The following is a 22691-nucleotide window of genomic DNA, read 5'->3' on the forward strand; positions in this document are numbered from 1 at the left end:
CACCAGGGAAGGGTTAGTGGCAAATGCTCTCACGGGGATATATTTGAGGTGTCCATATGAGGCTAGAACGAGGGCAAGGACTCATGAACTGCATCCACACTTATACGTTTTAATACAAAACTAAAATTACCTTAGACATACAAGTGCTTTAGCACCATTTTAGATATTATATCCATCCCTCCTACTATGCTTCAAAGTAGATATCCCATGTACACGGAGTGTGCACGTGCAGAAAGCAGGTTTTGCTTAGACCAACTACAAGGTAGAACTGTGACACAAGTATTAGGCGGTTGAGGTGGAGTAGAACAGGTTGGGAATCTTTGCTAAATAAACAGGGTGACAGAGCGGTATCAGGGGCATTATCCTTTGCCGGAGGAAGCCATGACAATGGGGAAGGAGTGCCCACACAAGTTAGATGAAATCACATAAGGTATGGATACACAGCTATAATATTTTGGCTTGACACGGCATCACTTATAAGACCCAATCAAGAAGCCAATAAGGATACCTGTATTACTGTTTTCAAAAGTCTCCGCAAGTCCAGACTAAAATGCAATCCCTGAGTTTTCAAACTAAAAGCGGCTCACCAACACAAAGTTTCCAGTTTGGGGGTTTATATACACTGGAGTAGTGTGAACGCTAGGCAGGAACGTAACATTATGTGTTTTAAAACAAAAACATTTAGTGTGGATGTTACCATAGTCAAATATTGGAGACATGTTAAGGGAGCTCTTTGATATGACACCCAAAATAGGGAATATCCTTGACCCTGAGAGATAAGAGGAATGTGGTGTTTAGGTGAAATGATGCCATGCTGCGTTAGAGCGGACAGGCAAGAGGTGGTTCATTCACACACTGTGGCAACCCACTGAGCCGACTGAGTCAGGGTTGAGGAAAGCTGTGAAAGAAATATCTCTGTCTGTCTGTACTAACCTTGCATACTACTGGAGCTATCAGCCTAATATTTTGTGTGCACATTTAAGACTGTATGTTCAATGACCTCTCGTGGTTGCCGTGATTCACAATTGTTCAAAAACCTGTTCTACTGATTGTTTTATACCGTCATCGACTGCTCACTTCTCTTAACTGCCTGTAGGAGCTGCAAAATTACATAGTAAGAGCACAGAGCAGCAGGCATTTCCAGCAATTGAATCAACCATACCTCATCTGTTAAGGGCCACATTTTGGGCTTCGTCGTTGCTCAAAAACTGACATCCACCGAAAACATTGTTCTCATTTTGAACCAGAGCATCAGCAGATTAATTCCATATCCAAAATGTTATGATCCACTAAAGTTTGCCCGCACTTTACTGAGTGGACTTTTGTCGTTGTTAAAGTATTTGTTTTTGTGTCATTAAATTGCTGTTACAAACACAGTGTGATATGAACAGTGGGCGACTAAGCATGAGGCGCCACTGTTTTGTAAAAATCTGGCAAACTTAACCCCCTAATTCAAAACCTGGCGCATTGTCACTGGAACTAAAACACAAACTGGCAGCGTACACAAACATAGCTTCAAGTAGCGTGTTCGTGACAGCTGATGTAAGCCAAAAATACTACTTCTAATGCATCAAGGGATTGCCTCATCATCAGATTACTCGTAGCAGTTTCAGTCATGTTCAGGCTCATGGGGTTCACAAAGTATTTCATTTCCATCCTTGACTGAATTCTTTCTGATCCGGGCATATAAAGTAACTGTCTCAGTTTTGGTAGTTTAGAAATGTTTGTATTGGGTCTTCCTGGACCAGAGGTCAGAGATCCTGTGGTCTCAGCAGGTGCTAATTAAAGGAGTTCAGGAGCCGACAAAGTTCTTTGAAGGATTTTGACTTTGTTCTGGAGTTCAATCAAACTGTAGATTTCCTGTGTATTCTCCTTTTGCTCTCTACAGAGCTCCGGAGGTTTTGATCTGGCTGGAAAATATCACTTATTGTGCATTATTTAAATGGTCATTAGTCTCGCAAGCCTCATCCTTCCTGGGCACGGCTCTGGGCTTTCATTATTACATCAATTATCAGCCCATTATATGCAAATGACTCATCCTAACTCTGGAACCTATAATATATAATATATCAATTACACCGACAATGAGACAGTGAGACAGCGAGGGGATATGGAAATATTTCCTAAAGATAGCCTGTCGGCACCTGAGGGAAGGGAGAGGAGCAGGAAGGGAGAGGGGATGAAGAAAGGAAAAAACAGAGGATAAGAAATAAAACCTATTAGAAACAGTGGAGAGAAAAAAGCAGGGGGAGGAAGAAGATGGGGATAAAGAGAAAGAGCTGGGATAATATAGAGAAACAGGGGTCAGTCAGGACAGTGATGAGAGCCATTTAATTCAAAAGAAAACTATAGTGGGCCCTAATACGACACCAGCCATAACCATTTGTTGCTCTTGCAGCACCATTCAAACATTTCTCAGTAATTTAACAATTTGCAAAAATTTTAAACATAGGAGTCTTAAAATGTCATCTTGATGTGTTACTGGGAGCCAGAATAGAAGGAGTCATGGCTCAAAACATGTGTTTAAAGGGTTATCATGTCCACCTCATCAGAAACTGGGGAGGTATTGAGGGGTACTGGTTAGCTTCGATAGCAAAACAAACTGGAGGAAACCACAAAGTGTTGTCCTCCTTTGTATGACTGGCAAAGTAATCAACCACAAAGCTTCCTGTGACATCATCCATCCACTGAGTGAGAGTATACGGGTCAGCCAGTCTGGTCCTGTTAGTGATGTCATGGTCAAGTTGACCATTGACCTTTTGGATATGAAATGTCATCACTTCATCACTTTAGACATCTGTGTCAAATTTTGTCATAATCAGCCCATGAATTCTTCAGTTATGGCCAAAAACATGTTTTGGAAGAGCACAGTGACCTTTGACCAACAAATTCTAATACCTGAGTGCGAGTGGATGTTCATGCCATATTTGAAGAAATTCCCTCAAGATGTTCTTAAGGTGTCACGTTCACGAGAATGAGACGAGATCACAGTGACCTTGACCTTGGATTTTTGACCACCAAAATCTAATCAGTTCATTGTTTAGTCCAAGTGGACGTTTGTGGCAAATTTAAGGAAATTCCCTTGAGGCATTTTGGATGGATGGACACCAGTGCAGAGGCATAAAAATGAAAACACTAAGTATATTTTTTATTCTGTCATTCTTATATTTGTATTAAAGAATAATCCATTTATTGTGGTCAAAGTGAGATTAAATCATAATAATAGATGGTTGGGCAGGATGACCTTATTTTAAGATTTCACTAACCACCACTTTCCTTCAAAGAATACTGATAAAATAAACAGTTGACAACAAGGAGAAAATTTATGAGCCCAAAATATGCTAATTCGTATTATCAGTGTTGCTCTAATCCCTCTTATTACCAACCTAAATATAACAGCTCAGATTCTAAGAAACTGTATCATGTTTTTTCACTGCCTTTCTAAATAGTGTAGGCTATCTGGGCTATTCAGGTATATTTCAGTACATTCAGGGATATTTGTAGTCATGATATGAAAATGCATGCAAGTAAGCGGCTTAACCTGAGTAAAACCTTAATCACAATCTGAGCTATTAGCCACAACACTGTGCTGTAAACTTAACATAAGTAGATGGAGGCGCTCTAACTCACAGTCCTCAACCACAACTGTTGACTTATGCCACACACAGCTCCATTTGCACTTATACTGTATACTCCTACTCCAGAGTAGTGTTACCATAAATACACCTGGAGCGATGCAGAATGTGAAAACCTGTGTGTGTGAGAACAATCAGCCCCTGCTCCTCGATTCCTGTTCGAGTGGTGTATATTTAGATCGACAGCTAACAAGATATTTAGTTTGTGTATTCACATATACGTCTATTTTAAAATGTTCTTAGCCTGTATACAACTGTTTTAAAAGTCTCTTATGTTTGGTTTTTGGCTGTTTACTTTTGTAAACTAGTGACAGGGACTACAAATAGGCAGTGGTAGCAATTGTTATGTGTCTGTGGGTGGATGTATACACAGCGGGTGAACTGATGTGCGAGGAGGAGTAGGAGGAATAGGAGGAGGAGGAGTAGGAGAAGATGAAGACAAAGAACGACAGGCTGATTTAGAAGAAGAAGAAGAAGAAGACTTTATTGATCCCAGAGGGAAGCAGTCAGAGAAAGTAAGTAAGCAGCCTTATAATAATCAGCAGTAGTGACAGAGAGGCCGCTCTGGAGCAGTGGGACCTGTTTGTAGGAAGAGTCACTTGCGGTGCAACGTGCTGTTAATACCAGGTATTAAAAGCTCAAGCAAACATTGAAGGGCATAGGCAAAGCTAATAAATAATGCAAATCCACTCTAAATGCCTTTCATAAACTGGAGAGAGCTTAGAGAGGGCGCTGTGATTGACCCCCTTGTTAGCACAGGACTGAAGAGACACATTTGCTGGCACAAAAACTGAAGCAAAAATTAGGTTTCTGAGGACACAGTCAGAGTGGGTTTTAAGTATCATTAAAATGCATACTAACACACAGTTTGGACTTTGAACTGTTTGTAGGCTACACCACTCGTGAGTACCAAAGATTAAACCTTAGAGATGCACCAGTTTATCGGCTGCACGTCGGTATCGGCGAATATTCACCTTTTTGACTGCCATCAACACATCGGCAAATAAGATGACACCAGTGGCAGTGGTGGATGTTTTAACGTTGTTGTCAGATTTGTGTAGAGTAAAGAGACTAAACTCACTAGCAACACTCCAGAGGACACATCCTATTGTTTCCCTGTTAATGCTACATTGTGAACAACAAATTTGTGTTGACGTCAGCAGAAGGCGAGCTAGTTAACGATAGCTGTTAGCAGGCAGTGGCCAGAACTAACAGCAACAAACATTTCAGTTGTACCCTGTTAAAAGATTATGTTCAACCACAACTAAACATGGCAGCTAATCACCAAATGTTAACTTAGCCAGTGGGCTAGTTAGCCAGCTATCAAAAAATAAAATTCTGTGACATTATTGATAATTATCTTAACATTATACATTTTCTGAAAAATCAATTGAGAACAAATCAAAAGGAAAGTTCAGGCCCAAATCAAAAACACATATTTTTCCTCTCACTTGTAGTGCTGTTTATCAATCAGGATTGTGTCGGTATGAGTTGCAGAGTGTTGGCGATATCAGCCCTAGAAATGTCTGCCTCGTCCTCCTAAGCTCAGCTGAAGAGGGTCCATAAGTAGATGCACACTTCCTTCTGCACAGTGATACAGTTGGCAGGTGTATTTTGGTAGAAAGAAAATAGTTCCTACATGAAACTGCTCACAACAGTCTGTGGATTACCTTGAGTAACTGGGTCATGATTTCTGGAAAGAGGTGTTGTTGAGTTTTTCAAATTGTAAGGTTTTTTTTTTTTGGCACTTTCAGCACCAGAAGCCATGTGTTATCTTGTTCCATTATACTGAAGACAAGGCAGACATCTCTACAGCTGATATCTTCTTTTAAAGGATAGAGTGACTAGGTCACTCCAGCAAAAAAAACATCTCACAAGTCAAGGTACCAAATAGATGTAAGAGACATGTGCCAAAATCTTACTGTATGTATCAAAGTACCTACCCCTGAGGTGAATGGAAATAGTTGGCTTATTCTCATTTTGATTAGCTGCACACACCAGCACATTAACAAGCTCTTATTAGCAATTACCACCACAACATAATTGGCAACCTTCTTTGACAACCTTCTTGAAAACCTGCCACACTACACCCCCACGCTTCAACGTACGCTAATAACAAAAAGGGTGTAAACATGACACCAGGGTCCATCTTGACAGGGTGAGTCAGATGGGTGAGAGCCGCCATCCTACTGCCAGTGGCTCGAGTCCTGTCATTGACAAAATCCTGCTGCCTCTCGCTCTAATGACGTGACCAGCCTCACACCGTCCTCTATTTACAGGCCTGTCATTAAAGCTGTTAATTATAGAGGGACGGTCACATTGTTGTCATACCTGCTGCTGAGACACAGTAATCCTCCGTAGATGTGAGGACAAAATGGACACCTTAATTTAGAATGCCAACCCATGCCTGTGATTGAACACGACATGGTGTCGGATGAAAAAAGAAATAAAAAGCACTCAGTGAAGAGATGTCAAAGTTGCGACAGGCTCTTTAAAGAGTACAGATGTGGTTCTTTTATTGAGGACTTAGAATATTCAGATTTAAAGTGTGCTGTTCCCCATTACATATATATTTGTAGTAAACTTGGGGGAAAATAATTGCTTATAATTCACTTGTCAATGCCCAAAAATGATGACTCTCTGCACCCACTTTCTAATCTATTTCAAGAATGCAGTTGCATTATGACATGTGCCACTGAAAAATCTTCCCTATTGAATCAGCTGATTATAGTGGTCAGCAGTGCTTCTCCAAAGACAATAGTGAATCAGTCGGAGCCTGCCTAATCACATCTCTGTCTAGCTGCATAATAAGCCAATCAACATGTGCTGTCAACATTATTTCTATAGCATCACACTCGTGCGGTCAATTCACAAGGATAAAAATGTGCATTTATTCCGTGATGACAGTCGATGTGTGGCATTCAGGGTCGAGCCTCAGGAACAGACCGTAGGGCTTTTAGATGGCTTTTTTTTTATCAACAGTTTTCTTCTACAGCGAAGTGCAATTTCACTGCTTGTCCTGAGCCTTTATCATTCAGTGTGCCACATGAGGATAAGAGCGCAACAGGCAGTAAAAAGTTCCACATGGAAAAGTCTGGCTACTTTGATTAAAAAAAAAAAAAAAAAAATCTATCACTTGCCTTCAGCCAATCACTCCTGAATCTCCCCATAAGACATCACCTTTTCTCCCACAGTATATATTTTTCCATCCTGTTTTCATTTCTCCAGTCTGTCTGTGGTCTGCTTGTAGTATTTAGTGGGCTCAGTCCGTCTCACCCAAGATACACACAGACGTAGTTTATGTCCTCCCCTTAACTTTCCCCAGAGTCTGATAAAAGAAAGTGAATTTAGAACCTCAGAGGAACCTACGACTGGACTGACAAGGGTCACTATTTCAAGAAGAAAAAAGGTTCCAGATTCCCGGTACTATATCAAATAGTCAGCAACTTTTCCCATTAGAAAATGTCCATTCTGCTTATATTTGTGACACCAAATAATGGCAGCCAAGATTTAATGCACCTATCCAATTCATTAAATTATAATTTGATTTTCTAAACACAGCAAAACAGATTTGTATTGACCCGATAAAAGTAGGACAAAAGTCTATTAAAACTGTTTAAAGCTAGGGTAAGCAGAAATCTGGAAAAGGCAACAACAAGCCAAACAAGTCAGAATTTGAAAATACACCCTCCTCCTACAGCCCGCCCCTCTCTGTGCTAAGCCCCTCCCATCAGACGACCACGAATATATGCACGATCATATAGCAACGGGTGGAGCTTCAGTTGCAGTGAGTCGAACTTGACCAGCAGAAAACCCCCAGTGCAGAGTGTCAGAGTGGCAGCACCAGGTCTAACCTGTGTAAGGGCAGCAACAGAAAGTTTGCTGATCCAGCAGGGAGTTGGAGTTGGGGTTTACACTGGCTGGATTCAGGTTGTCCCTACTGACTAGGGGTCCCCTTCTGGACCTGCCATCCACTCTCCTCCCAGTGAGGTGGTCTTTAGCGGCGGGGAGTGAGGCGAAGGACACAATGTAATTTGAGGCTCTAGTTAACGTTAGCTACATTAACTTGAACTTGAAGCTGCCACTGTGAACCTTTGGCTCCTGTTAGCCGAAAGCTAAACTATTAGCAACATTTTCTCTCCATCTTGGAAATACTTTGCTGATATTGACACATAGTTTAGGGCGGCACGGTGGTGTGGTGGTTCGTACTGTCGCCTCACAGCAAGAGGGTTCCTGGTTTAATCTCAGAAGGGAACCCTTCTGTATGTTCTCCCCGTGTCAATGTGGGTTCTCTCCAGGTACTCCGGCTTCCTCCCACAGTCCAAAGACATGCAGGTTAATTGGTGACTCTAAATTGTCCGTAGGTGTGAATGTGAGCGTCAATGGTTGTCTGTCTCTATGTGTCAGCCCTGCAATAGTCTGGCGATCTGTCCAGGGTGTTTCTCTCTTGCCCAATGTCAGCTGGGATAGGCTGCAGCCCCCCCGCCACCCTCAAGAGGATGAAGCGGTTACGAAAATGGATGGATGGACGGATGCATAGTTTATTTGTTTATTGTCAGACCCTCTTTGAGACTATATTTTTGCTAAGTTCGTCTTCCTATTTTGGGTTGCTCTGCAGTGTAGGCAGTTGTTGCCAATGCTGGAATAACAACTTTCTCTGCAGGATTCTTCCCCATTGAATCAGGCTGAGTGAATTTTCAAAAGCCTGAAATCAGAGCCAAGAGCAGGTGCAGAAATCTGATGTTGTGTCAGAGGACTTAAATTATAATATGCTCAAAAGGTTATTGTGGGATTTTTGACCAGTGATGCCAAAATAAAACGTCCAACCTCAGCTATAACAAAGAACGATTCCAGTCATTGTTTCATATTGTGTTGATTTCAAAACACCAACGAGTGAGGAACAGTCATAGGTAATTATTCATAAGAGGTGCTATGGTCAGGTCCATTAGGCATTTGGACAAATGATGAACGCTGTTGTTGTTCTGCTGAGAGCAATCTCACAGATGCTGATGTCCGTGTTTTACTATCAGGAACTGTATCCCCACGTATCTGATTGGTACCAGTATTTATGAATAGGCCCTTCAGCAGTTCATAGACCATACTGTACCCCCACAACAACATAGTCCCCGATGCTGACTAATTCAAGTAAGTCAAGCGATCAAGAGAAACTGCTCTCTGTTAATGTGCCATTTAAATGCAAAGAGTCATTCTGCCTCCTCTAGTTAGTTTTCCTACTCTGGGCCCTGGATCATCAAAGCCAGCAGTGTTCAGGAGCAAAAAAAAGGCAGGGACAGGGGAGAGGGCAGCGGTTGGAGGCAAGAAGAAAACCATAAACGGTTTGAAGTTCTGTGCAGCAAATGAGCGTCATGTTCAAACCCCAAGAGGGAAGTTTGAAGGGAGAAGAGCCTCAGAAGTCTTCTTGGTTTTACTGAACTTTGCAGAGCTGTGTTCATGTTGGACCGCTGCTGCAATAGCATTCATAGCTCTAAGGTGATTTATGCTGGACCAAAGCTGCCATTAATGATGACTTTTTTTCTTCTGTGAGCCACATGATGTTTGCATTCTGTCTCTGAAATGGTAGGGTTGAGCGTTTGAAAAAATCTCAGAGCAGACCTCATGGACGATGGTGCTGCTGCTACTGCTGTTTGTTTTTGTAAATGTGAGCAGATGTTTTCTCCTTGACATTAGAAGTAGCTGCATATGTTAAATATATAAACAAACCCTTTTTCATGTTTGTTTTGAAAGCTCATATGCGTAGAACTACTGACCTATCTGCAAAACATGCCCACATAGTCGATTAATGTGCTGCCCTTTAAAGGACTCTACCTGATAATTACCCTCATTTGCCAGATTGACGTCGCTTATGGAGTTCATGTAGAGCAGCGGGGCGTATTTCACTTTGATTCGCAGGTGTAGCTACACTTTCTCGAGCTGAAATCCGAACAAAATGAAGTCATTAAGCATCCTGGTATTAACCACCAACCAGCTATTGACTGTGTCTGCTTGATTGAACTGTGATTAAATTAACTGACAAACACTTTTTATTTAGAAAACAAAACTCAAATGCTATATAGATACTTACATGAAATCCATTGACTGCAAATGGGAACTATTTTAGAAATATATTCAAAATATATTTGTATGCAGGGAAACATGTGAGAATTTAATCTAGACCAATCTTTCTAGAAGTTGCCAGTTCTCAAAGGGGCCCTGTGGGGATATCGACTTAAACATGGTCCATTTTTGGAGGTGTCCTCTGTGGGTTCAATTTAATTCAACTTCAATAAAATCTCCTTCAAGGGCCTCTGAATCTGCTTTCTCTGATCCGGCACAGCAGAAACCTGTTCAATTTTACTATTAAAAGAACACGCTGTCCATCATGCACTGCAATCATGCCTGTTTCCCCACATAGCTCCCGACACTGAGCCCTGCTGTCTCACGTCCTGCATTACAATGCTGACAGGCAGGCACAGAGATTCAGAAGAAGCTCTGTTGTTGAAAAAAACTACAGAGCTGAAGGGCGTAACATGTTCCTTTTTAGCCGCAATGTTTCATGTCATTGGTATTCCACTGGCTGGTGGGCGCAAATCAATACTATTGAGCTGCTGGTGCCCAATAAACTAAGTTGTTGTCTCAATTGCAGTCTCTTTAGCGTCTCTGAAAGAATTTAAAGCCCTTGGAAAAATTCGAGGTAAAACGTATATTTGCAGCGTTGCTTCAGAGGTCCTCTTGGAAAACTCTGACCTTGCATATTCTTCCTGAGCTGAGAGTTGGATTGACAGGTTGGTTTTCACTGCAGTGTGAAAACATAGCAGATAGAGCTGACTCTACAGTGGGGATAGACGGGTATACGGTTATATTTTCATTTTAGCAAGCACAGTGTGTTCACTTACAACTAAATCAATTACGCTTCCCTGCATTACATATTGATGCAGCGTTAAATAAAGACAAATACATATGGAAGCTTAACATGAAGGCTATAGGCAACCATTCATCTCACAGTACTCCACATTAATGTGGTACAAATGAGAGCCTACTATATGTTCCATTCCTGTACTTAAGGGCTGGGCAATAATTTTTGTTTCTATGATTTATACCATGTCTAAAAGCATGTGTGCTGTCTCCATTAACGCTGATTAAGTAATCAGGTCCTTAACTTAAAAGTTCTGTGTGTCATTTTCAGAAAATCCTTGTCATTAATGACACCGTTGTCCATTAAAGAAGTACTTCACTGCTAGGAGATGGTCTTTTCTTCCAGACTGGGCTGTCTATGCACCAAACAGATACGAATACTTTAGAAATTGCTGCTACATGACCAGAGAAAACTGAGACAAAAGGTTGTGGCATTCGCTTTGGCTCAAGAGGTAGAACACCTACAACTCCCAGAATGCATTGCACCACACTGGACCAATAAATGTTCCCGCTGGTGGGTGACGTAGTGTGAGCTTGGCAGTTGTGACGCAGGAAACAATATGGCAGCTGGCTAGTTTTGCAGCTTGATTGGAGTTTGATCTGAGTTTGGAAAAAGACAGAGGGGAGGGGTTCAAGTCTCTCTCTTGATCCGCTTCTATACTCTCTGTGTCCGTAGTGGTGGGCATAAAAAATGCGCAAGTATAATCTGTAGTTTGAACAACAGCCCTTGAGCCAGTGAAAGTAAGATGGAGAAAAGTTTACCATAGTTCATTTACACATACTGCCCACATTGTTATCATAAAAGCTGGATGTAAATCACTGCTGCACTCTGTAGGTGTAAGAACCTGGGCATCGGCCAAAACAGTGACACACAAGACTGAACATCATCAACTTGCATCATGTTGATAGAAGACTGACAAAGAAATTAGAATAATACTTAGAACAACGATACTACCTGTGGTGTTCCTACATTTCATTTGGACCATTGGCTCCATGAAGTAGCTTGCCGTCTGTAAATTACCCAAGTAGTTGAACCTACGAATAGGTGTGTAACAATACATTGATCACATCCAGCGATCAACAATCCAATATCGTCATCTTTAAGATACACCTTTAATTTGTAATTCCTATGTATGTGTCACCATTTATGCTGATGCACACCTCCTTCCTGAACATTCGAACAGTGCGAGCGGTCTAGCATCAGGCAGACGAAAGAACACAACGAGAATATTTCCTAATATCGTCTCATGCTGATCACATACCCCTGATTCAAACTGAATGGATATCGTCTTGTGGCAGACTTTGTGATATCAGCGAATATTGAAATCATCACTGTGATAAAACTGTGATTTATACCCCTGATTACAAAGCAGCCGATGGCAGATTCATGTCGTGTAGCTGGCTAATCTGGTTTAGAATAAATGTTTAGCATAAAAAGATCATATTATGGGAATGTATGCTATAATGATGACTGGTGAGACGTATGTGGGAGGAGATAATGTCAGTGAAGCACTTGCTATAGTCGCTAGCCCATGTATGACCCCAGTAAGTGGGCTCACAACAGGTTCCCTCTGCTGATGAGATCCCACACCGATATATATATCACATTTTTATCTCTTATCCAGCAGCATCTGAGAGGAACATCCAAGTCATCGGAGCATGTGCTCATCCTGTCTGAAATTGACCTTCTCTAATGGATGAAAAGAAGATGAAAAGCAGCCTTTGTGGAGCTGCCGGCCCCTGAGGAACACCAGGAAGTGTAATCAGCAATGACCCATGCTAGACTCCACCAATCCCGAGGAGTTCCTTAACATACCCAGCCTGCCTCAGGGGAGCTGTGCCTGGAACAGCGGAACAAGCACTTGATAACTGCGAATGGATTATGAAATCCTGGACGTCTGGCGGCTGCTTCCACGAATTGCCACAATTTACCCAAGCCAGCAGCCTATAACCAGCACCAGTCACACTCGTATTACCTAAGAAAACATAGACTGCTTTAAATAAACATACATGTAAAATGTCAGCGCAGATTGGAAGCAGGCCACCTGAGTAGATGCATGACAAACTTAAATAGAAAAGCAGCAAAAGGCTGAATGTGAGAAAACAGGCTGTCAGTAGGTTGATGACTGGAACAGGGTCCAAGGTAATAAGATTGTTTGGCATAAATCTCTGCGGAAACGAGCACATAGAGGAAGGCTGTAAGTCCCATTCAGCATCCATTAACATTCAACCGGAGTGGAAATAAAGCATGTTCACATGTTCTTCAGGACACATGAGTGAGAGACTGTGGTGAGAAGAGCCAGATTTCACAGCACGTCAACAGTTTGTGTAATCATTATCCCTCCTGCTTTTTCTTGATTTTCACATTAAGTATTTGTTGCTCCATCTTTCTTACTACACTCACCAGGGGTTGTTAAAATGCGAGGGAGGGAAGTGTGTCTGTAGTTTCTTTTCAGGATGTACGAGCATAATGACATTCAAAAGCTAAAACGATTAGTCGGTTGACTGCATTGGTTGGTTGACTTATTGTTTCAGTCATGTTTCAAGCCAAAATGTCAAAAATTTAGAGTTCAGCTTCTCAAATATGAGGATTCTCTGCTTTTCTTTGTCGTGGATGAAAGTAAACTGAACGTCTTTGGTGTGGGGATGACAGCCGCATAAAACAAGGGATACAACTATTCTATAGCACATAATAAACAAAAGGATTAATGGATTATTCAGGAAAATTACTGGCAGATTAATGGATAATGAAAATAATCTTTAGCTGTGGCTCTAAACTGAGTGATTAATTATACTCAGTCACCGTAGTCCAAGAAGACATGACATGATATTAGGAATTAATGTTAAAGCTGCAGTTTTTTTCTTATTTTCGTTGTTTTTTGCCTCTTGGAAGCAGCTGAAAACGCATCTGACATCATCTTATAAAGCTGTTATGGTGAACATCTTAGCAAACAGCTGTTTATTTATCTAACAGACACCAAAAAACTAGCACTCTTGTTGAGTTATGTTTGTTTCTACCTTTGTTACGGCCCTGGGTGTCTCGTATAGCAACACGCAGGGCATCCTTTAGTGTCTCTATGTGAAGGTGACAGGTGTTAAAGTTGTAAAAAGGTCGTGGTTAGGTATAGGCAGCAGTGTTAAAACAACATTTTCTTTTGGTTTCACATGTGACACAAACTGTGGTCTCCTGGGTGAAAGTCCTGTTTTATTTGAGCCATCCACCTTCCATCTCTTGTGCCCCACGCAGACTTTCTTGCTCTTTAAACTACATCAGTTGCGCTCAGTGTCAACTATTGCCACAGATGGGTTTACACTGGAGTTATTTGACAGCCACGTGTGTCTCATAAAGACACTAAAGGGTGTCTTCAGCGTTGATATCACAAAAATATGTGATATCAAAGTAATCATGACCTGGGGATGGGAGTGGGCTGAATATTTACTCTCTTTTAGTTCTGTTTTGGTCTCTTCCAACTCCTGAGGAAAAAAAGTCTCTTTAGCCACTAAATGCTCAACTATGTTCACCTGCTTGTCTCTCACAATGACTATCTGCTGTTAGGCCCTGAGCAAGTTACAAATATTTCCATTGGTAAAAGGTTGCATGACACTTACAGACAATAAGTGTAAAGCAGTATTGATGTTTATGGCCACTTGGGGGCAGCAGAAGACAGCACTGACATATTATAACCTAATAAAGTCTCACGAAGAGCATGTTAGCAAACAGTTGCCTCTCTATACATGCAGCAGACATGCAAGATTATAATTCGTCCATTTTTTTTGGTCCATCTCACATAAGTAAGTCCAATAATCAGTCTCCTTTCAGCTTTGAGTCCCCATCAACTCTTTCAGGGAAATATCTGCTAAAAGTTTGCTAGCTTGTCGCTAAACCAAAACAATGACCTAAAATGGGCTAAATAACTCTGTAGAGATGAAGGAACCTGCAGAGGTGGGTGATAATTCTTTCTGGGATCATCACTATGAAAGACACTTTTAGAATACACTACATTAAGACATTGAATCCATGATTAATATAAAAGAATTGACTGGTGCAGCTTTAAGATTTGATATTTCTTTCTACGACACAAACTCAAGTTTTTTAGCACTGTCAAGTTACCTTCAGTTCTGAGATGAGACTGAGAGACAGCCCGAAAGGCTCTGTCCTCTAAGTAATTTGACGTTCTGCTGCATTTATATAGACTTTCAGCCGTTGCACCAAAGGGCATCGTGTTTGAGTCGTTCAAAGTAAACAGCTCACCATAATGAGACGAAAGGAGCAAAAATACAGTAATCAATTGGGTCTCGATTGCTCACGCCACATTTTGAAGGGACATAATAAACGCTGTAGTTCTAAGGAACAATACAGACGACTTCGCATTGTGCATAAATCAAGACAAACCCCCAAAACACTGTTTATTTGCTTTGCACAAGGTGATGAAGTTCGAGGTCTCCCTGAGGCAACACATCCAACAGTCACCATGACTCTTCTCTGGCTGCATGGCCAAGCAAATGTGTGCTTTTTTTCTGTTCAGCACCAGTCAGAGTTTACAGCTTATTAAACAGAAGTGAGTCGGGGGGCAAAATTCAATTGCAGATGCATCTGATGGGATGCACCTGACATACACTGTGATAATAGGTGAGGAGGAGGTGGAGTACAGTCTGTGCTGAGATAATATCTGGATATATTTTGATACCACTGCAATGGACAAATCCAAATCTGTGCTGAACCCTGCCCCTTCCTGATCACTTCACTTGTGATGTGTTTAAAGTCATCTCTTTATCTTATTCTATATTAAATCAAACATTTAGCACAGCAACATATGAAGAGATGGTATTTTTGTAAACTGTGATACTGCTTGAATAAAAATGACTTTTTTAATATTTGGAAATTCTTTCACATTTTCTGTATTTCACTGAAATCACCAGTGTTGCGAATCATCCACATTAAAAAAAATAACTTTTTACCAAGGACTACATGCCCATTAAAAATCGCCCTGCAGAGGTTCAGTCAATGTTACTCGGCTTTAGAAATGTTGTCAAAAACATCTAACTCTTGAAAGTAACTTCTACAGCACTGGCAGTGATAATGCAGTACTGTAGCTCCTTTCTTTGGACCCTCCCCATCCAAAACCGGACAATTATCCTGCCTTGATTGCTCTGAAATTATTTAGGACTTGATGTTTGGACTTTCAGTTCCCTTCTGGTAATTGACAGAATCCTGCACAAACAGTCCCAGTCAGTTTACAGTGAATTTGTTTTCATTAAATGTGTCATTATTTTATTCTGAATATTCACAGAGCTCCCATAATGAACAGTCTGAAAAACAGCACAGCACATAAAAGCTGCGGCAAGCCTCTTTATAGTAGACTGGTGGGTTATTCTGTGTTGTGTTTGTGTACCAAACAGCATTGTTTATAACTCTATTTCTAGACGAGGAGCTTCTCCGGATCATGTTTGTTTTTACTAAATATATATTGCTGCAAGAACTGACTTATCCTAACATGGAATATTTACATGCAGGAGCTTTCCATCATATGTGTTTTATTCATGCTAATAAAAAGAGCATCTCGGGAGGGTTTTAACTCTAAAGCAATGCATGCTGGGAAGTCTGCTAATGTGCCGATCATGTTTCTTTTGAACCTTAAACTCTGCAGCACATTCATTCAACAGTCAAGACACTTCAAGTCAGAAGAGCTCGTGTTCATTAGTTCTGTAGAAGTCTGAAAATGTAAACTAGAATCTTGAACTACCTTGAAATGAATAAAACAGGGTTTCCCACATACTCATTTATTGGTGGCGGCCTGCCATGATATCAGCATCTGCTGCCACATATTGATTTTTTATTTTTAGTGCTGGACCATTCATTAGAAGCGCTGTTGGAATATGTCAGCCAGTTGGTTAGTCAGAGCGCAGAGTGTACTCTGGGCACAGACGCCAGGGGCAGTGAAAGTGAAACTTAACCATTTGTGAATTCATATAGAAATATAGCACTTTACTTCTTAGAACAACAGCGCTCCCATTTCAGAGTTGTCCATCGTTTTTCCAACCTCCTTTAGATGAAACTGGCTGTGTTACAATGGAAACATGCACCCCAGGGTCCAGCTCTGGGTCTAAACATTTGCTTTCACTTGCCTCTGCAGCAGCTGCTCATCTTATATACTGATGATCTGATCAGCTCTGATTGATCAGACTTGAGTCAAACTCAACAAACGCTGCTGAGAGGAAAAAAGTCCGCCTGCGCTGCATTCACTGACCTGCAAAAACCTCTGAATTCAGAGAGGGTACACAGCACTCACAAACAAAACCCACCCCAGACACGTCGTCCACGGCCACAACACACAGATTCTAAGTCTGAAACTGGATTTTATGCTACAAAGCCAAGTTGGTGCGCTTTGGTGTGTTAGAAGCCTACCTCTCAGAAGGTCTGGGGTCGGGTGTGGCCAGTTGTAGGTCCTGATCAGCTGCCAATCAAAGTCGTCCTCTTGTCCCTGTCGGTACTCACACAAGCCAGGGTCTGAGTCCTCGTCAAAGGTACAGCCAGCTGCAGCAAGGAAGGAGCAAAATGTGTTCGATTAAGAGAAACAGATTACAATAAAAACCTTGTTGCTATTAGTAAAATTTCTTTGCCACCATGAGAAAACTGGTAAGACAGTGCATCATACTGTAGTCCAACAACAAAATGACTGCTCTGTTATATCACCACAGGCACACTGTAAATGTGTTAATACATCAACTCCTTGAGAATCTTTGAAGCTATAAGCTAAATTATAGCTAATGGTTGTCACCAGGCGGTCAGCCTGGACTGCATGTCTCATCTGTTCCCTCCAAATTTACCACCATTTGGTGCAATTAGCCCTGTGGTGTGAAAATGACACAACAACCACAGGTCACCCAAATAGCCAGAAATAATGGGCAGCAGTGACAGAGCAGAGAAAGGGGTTCTTCACTTGATGGAGGACAGCAACAGCCTGGCTCTTAGCCTGTGAAGGTGACCCAACCCTGTCTGGCCTCTAATGGTTGCATTCACCATTCTGCCATTATCACACAACCCACAGGCTTTTAAAGCACACAACTGGGTTGTCAAGCTGGGGGACAAAAACGCTGTGTTCTTGTTTAATTGGTTAGAAAACACAGGTGCACTTCAGGAAATCTAAAAATGAATAGTGTGGACTTGGGAGGACCAATTTGTGGTCATGCATAGGTGTTTGCCATATGCTCTGCTCCGCTTCATCAGTGATGCATGTCTTTTAGAGCTGGAAGGAAAGATTATTTTCTTCACTGATTGATCTTTAGACTATTTTAATCATCAATCTGTTCATCACAGTTATTCAGAGTGCCCTTCAAATTGCTTGTTTTGAATGTTTGCTTTAGAAATAATGACTCTATTATTAAACCTGTTGGTTTTGTTCCTTGGGTTGACGAATTGGCTAACCACTAAAACACTGTGGAGTGAAACTTTACGCTGTAGTACATCCACACAGTAGTGCATTAAATAGATAACCTGTTCCTCCCCCTCGTGGTGCTTCCAGTGACATTCATAAGAATCCATTGCATGTAAATGAAAACAACCTGAGCCGAGGGGTCACCAGACTATCACAGGGCTGACACATAGAGACAGACAACCATTCATGCTCACATTCACACCTACGGACGATTTAGAGTCACCAATTAACCTGCATGTTTTTGGTTTTCCTTTTACTCAGAAGGCGAGACACAGGAACTTGGCTTGAGTCTTGAGGAGTTGTAGCATTTATTCACTGACAAACAGCCCAAACTGTACACAAAGTACTGCTTCGTTTAACTCTCACTGTCACGGAACACTCACTACACACACAATGAGGTACTGGAATCTGCTTCATGATTCGGTCTGGTAGGTACCGGTCGTTTAGGAACCGGTAACATATTTGAACCAGTTTTCGGTACCCAATAGACTGTAAGAGCCATTAGTGGATGCCCGCTCTGCCTCCTCAGCCACAGCCGCCCCAACATTACAGGCGACTACTTTCAGTTTTAGCTTTGTTGTTTCGGCCGTCGTTGTGTGAAACAGTTTTGTTTACAACCTGTCTGACAGCTCATGTTTCTTTATATCACCACGTTCTAAGATCTCAAAACCTTCTTTCATGAAAACAATTACATCATAGTCAATAAAACTGTTCGGCGGAGCAACAGAAATAAAATCCAAGTTGTAGTAAATCATAAATCTTTAATGGTTTTAGCAGAAATGTTGTTGCTGTTGCAGCTTTAGCTAACTCCAAACGCCCTGAGCCCACTGCAGTCCCAGGATCCTGTTCACTAACAGATCGCATTAAGGCTTGGCAGAGGCGCTGCTGGTGTTAAAGAGCTACTCTGACTCCGTGCCAGCTTCTACTTAATACTATCCCGTTTGGCCTACCCCCCCAAATGTTGCTTTTTGTTTCGAGGCTCCATCTGTTTTCTTTATTAATGTATAAGTTTGAAGTCTGAAGAAATATTGAATGTTGCAATAAACTACCAAGACAGCTAATTTTGGACCACCGCTTTCGCCCTTCCTGCTGACAAACAAATATCACCACCCCACCACCAGCGAGCGTCCCCGCCCCCCCGGCCCCTCTTCCCCTCCGCCTGCAGCAGCCAAGCGAGTGTTTCCGGGTGCGTAAGCAGATCAGAGTTTTAATTGCCTCCTGTGTGAGGGCTGCTTGTTGTGCTGCGCCGTGCCCGGTTATCTGAGGATGAGAGGGCTGAGTGGTGGAGCAGGCCCCACGGTGAAGGCCTGCCTTTCATTGAGAGCCCTCCAGCTCCAGGAAGAAATGTCACCATCAGACACGTTCCACTGATTCCCCTCATTAAGACTCATCCTTCCCAGCCTCCTTTGCTTTTAGCGCACGCGTTCCTCTCAGTGCCCAAATGAGCGTCTCTGGCAGCAGGAGGGCAAAACCATGTAATTAGAAAAGCCACGTGCATTCTGCTAAATTCTTACTGATGTATGCATTCCTTCCAATGTGTGTGTGGTTAGCCGAGGTTGTTTGCTGTTTTGATGTTTACTTAAAAATGAATAAAATTATAATGAATCTGTCAATGTCACACAGGCGAAAGCCGTAACGACTGTGGGAATGGATTATTTGTGTTCATCACAGCAACAGGGACTCGACGTGGGACTGAGATTGCTGAAATTTCCACATAATAATAAGTTGAATGCGAGAGAAAGCAGTTTTGAGAATGCTAATTGCTTATCAGAGGCGACAGCGCGGCGGCGTTCAGCACAGTCCCCGAGCAATGCGCCACCATGCAGAGCAGCAATAACACCTAGAGACGCGGACGGCGGTGCTCGAGATAACTTTAGTGAGCCACTGTCACAGCTGACAAGTTTCTCACGAAGAGAACAAAGAGGGAGAAATAAATATATGTGCAAGAACGTGGTGGCCTCCTTTTTGAAAGGTAAGGATGGGTAATTTGCCAAACAAGACCCGAGCTTGTCGTTAGATATCATGCCTGGAATGTGTTATCCATGTTGGGCTTGTCCTCCTGTCTCAACTTCAGCATATTCTCTGCTCTTTTTTCTACCACAGGAAGAAAAAATGATTGGTCATGAAGCTTTTTGATTCCTCAGGAGACATTCCCACCTTGTGCCTTCCAACTGTTGTAATCCAGTCAAACCAGACATGAGTTGTGCCAGTTCCAGGGGTTCATATCCAAGTCACCTTCCTGCTCTGATGCGAAATCAATTGCAGTGTTTCATCACATTCTACATGAGCGAGCAATAAAATGTTTTTCTTGTTCCTAATTTTATACGAGACCACTGATCAGAGGAATCCTCTGTGTGGTGCTGGGGGATTTTACTCAACAGCCGGCAAAGCCTGCATGAGGCAGCTAAAAATCTCATTAATACGGCTTTCAGTGATGGTCTAAATACTGTTTCAGAGGCTTCCCCACGATATGTCGGAATTCTGAGGGGAAAACCCAATATTAGTCATGTCTCTGACTTCCTTTTTTTTTTTTTTTTTAAATGTTAACTTCAAAACTTAAATGATAAGGCTGTCGTTATTCTGTTTCCTCACAGAAACAAGCCACATGTGTATACTGTCTTCTCTTTAAGACTGATTTCCTACAGCAACTGGTCACTGCAGTATTTAGCAAATATTTTGTCACACAGGTCTAAACAGTGCAAATTTGGGGGGACTATTTTCAGCAGGGGATTAATACGCATTTGGTACTCTAGTGAGTATTTACAGCAGCAGGATGGTGTGTGTTGGATTGACTCAAACTACAGTGTGTGTGTGTTCAGACTAATGGAGGAACATGTCATCCAGTGTAACAGTGTGGCTCACTGATTGTGTTTATGGACACCAGTGAGCTCTATGGCACCGAGGAAGCAGATATAAGGCACACAGTACTTGTTTGATACGTTCATTGTTAGTTTTGGTCTTTTCGTAGGATTTCTGGACACACTGAAAAATAAAAAGTATGATTTAAAGGGATAGTGCACCCAAAAATGAAAATTCAGCCATTATCTACTCACCCATAGCAGCACAACTCCACCTAATGGAGGCTGACGGCGCCCCAAATTCAAACGTCCAAAAACACATAATTGAAACCATAAAATATCTCCATACTGCTCGTCCGTAGTGATCCAAGTGTCCTGAAGTCCCGACATAAAAAGCTGTTTGGAAAAACATCATTTGAACGTGTGTGTGCTTGTGCGAGACCGTGAGACATGGGCACCGCGTTCATGTGTGTTCACGTGCTTTCGCTGGTCTCGCGCGCAAACATGCACATGTGAGTGCCGCATACAGAGAGGCAATTAGAGCTACAGGCTACAATGACTGTGTTAACAAGGTCTTTAGTATCCCGGTTTTGAGGCTTATCCCGGCTTTGAGCATATCTGGGATATGATGTTTACATGGAACACAGAGAAACCCGGTTATTCATATCCCTGTATACATGATAAATACCAGTAACCCGTTTTCTGATCACTGCATCCAATCTGTGCAGGCGTGTGTTACGTCTTTTACATCTTTTGTTTACAAGAGATTGAACAGGAAATGTGATATATTTATTATATTTAGAAGAAGGACAAAAATGAGACCTCTGTGGCTTTTAGCGGGCTTAGTGTTAGTAAATACTCATGTTGAAAAACCAGCGTCATGTAGCTTGTCCGCAACAGACTTGAATAGGTCGGCATATCTGTGTCTTCTGCCGTCTAAACACGAAGTTATGTTCTTTCATCATTTTCAGGCAAAATTTGGTCTCTTCATCGCTCCAAAAATGGGAAGCTCTCGTTGCCGCCATGTTGCTTGTATATGTAGTGCGTCACTCTGGCGCCTGCGCATACGGCGGGCAGCTGTCACAGACCTGGATAAGGCGTATGCTCCAGTATCTCAGCTTCTATCGGAGTACTCTAGGTGGCACATCTGGGTTTCTTGAAACCGGGAAAAGGGCATAACCCGGTTTCTGAATTCGGGATATGGTGTTTACATGCACAAACAAAAAAACGGGATACTTAAAAAACACAATCAAAACCGGGATACTAAAGACCTTTTAAACACACTCAATGAGGCTAAAAACAGAGTTCAAATGACGTTTTTCCAAACAACTTTTTATGTCGGGGCTTCAGGACACTTGGATCACTACAGACGAGAATCTGGGGTGCCGTCAGCCTCCATTAGGTGGACTCTAAACGTTCACCTGAGCCTCCCTCGGAGTAGATAATGGCTGAATTTTCATTTTTGGGTGCACTATCCCTTTAAGCATCAAAAACAGATGATAAAACATGCTTATAGTGTCTGATTTAAATTAGCTTTAAGCCATTAAAGGGTCAACACAACCAAATAACAAAAAAATGATGTCTTTAATGGCGTTGTTGGTCGCCATTTTGCATTTACTGGCAGTTTTAAGCAGAAAGAGACAGAAAACATGAAAAGAGGACAAGGGGTATGACATGTAACAAGGCTGCAGAGGGCCATCAAGGAGCTGGCAGAGGAGGCAGAGAGAGCTAGCTGCTGGCTGCGGTTACGGAGGAGGGACAACATATGGGGACACGCCAGCTGCAGGAAGTGGCAGCGAGACGTCCCTATATAGCCACTGGCACCCAACGCGGAGATGTACTGGCTAGGGGACGAAACATCAGTGAAAGGTGGCACCAGCTGAAGACCCTGCAGCTGACCCCAAGTGCAC

General features: G+C 42.1%; 1 protein-coding gene across 4 annotated transcripts in view; it reads right to left on the minus strand.

Moving 5' to 3' along the window:
• The window catches only part of ptprua (protein tyrosine phosphatase receptor type Ua), a 272911-nt gene that overhangs the window by 178412 nt on the left and 71808 nt on the right, over nt 1-22691 (minus strand). For all 4 annotated transcript variants that reach the window (XM_049602750.1, XM_049602749.1, XM_049602748.1 and 1 more), the window contains exon 2: nt 16954-17082. In XM_049602750.1, the coding sequence (XP_049458707.1) occupies nt 16954-17082 (129 nt within the window). The remainder of the gene's footprint in view (nt 1-16953; nt 17083-22691) is intronic.

The sequence above is a fragment of the Epinephelus fuscoguttatus genome, linkage group LG17, assembly GCF_011397635.1.
Source record: "Epinephelus fuscoguttatus linkage group LG17, E.fuscoguttatus.final_Chr_v1".
NCBI classification, from domain to species: domain Eukaryota; kingdom Metazoa; phylum Chordata; class Actinopteri; order Perciformes; family Serranidae; genus Epinephelus; species Epinephelus fuscoguttatus.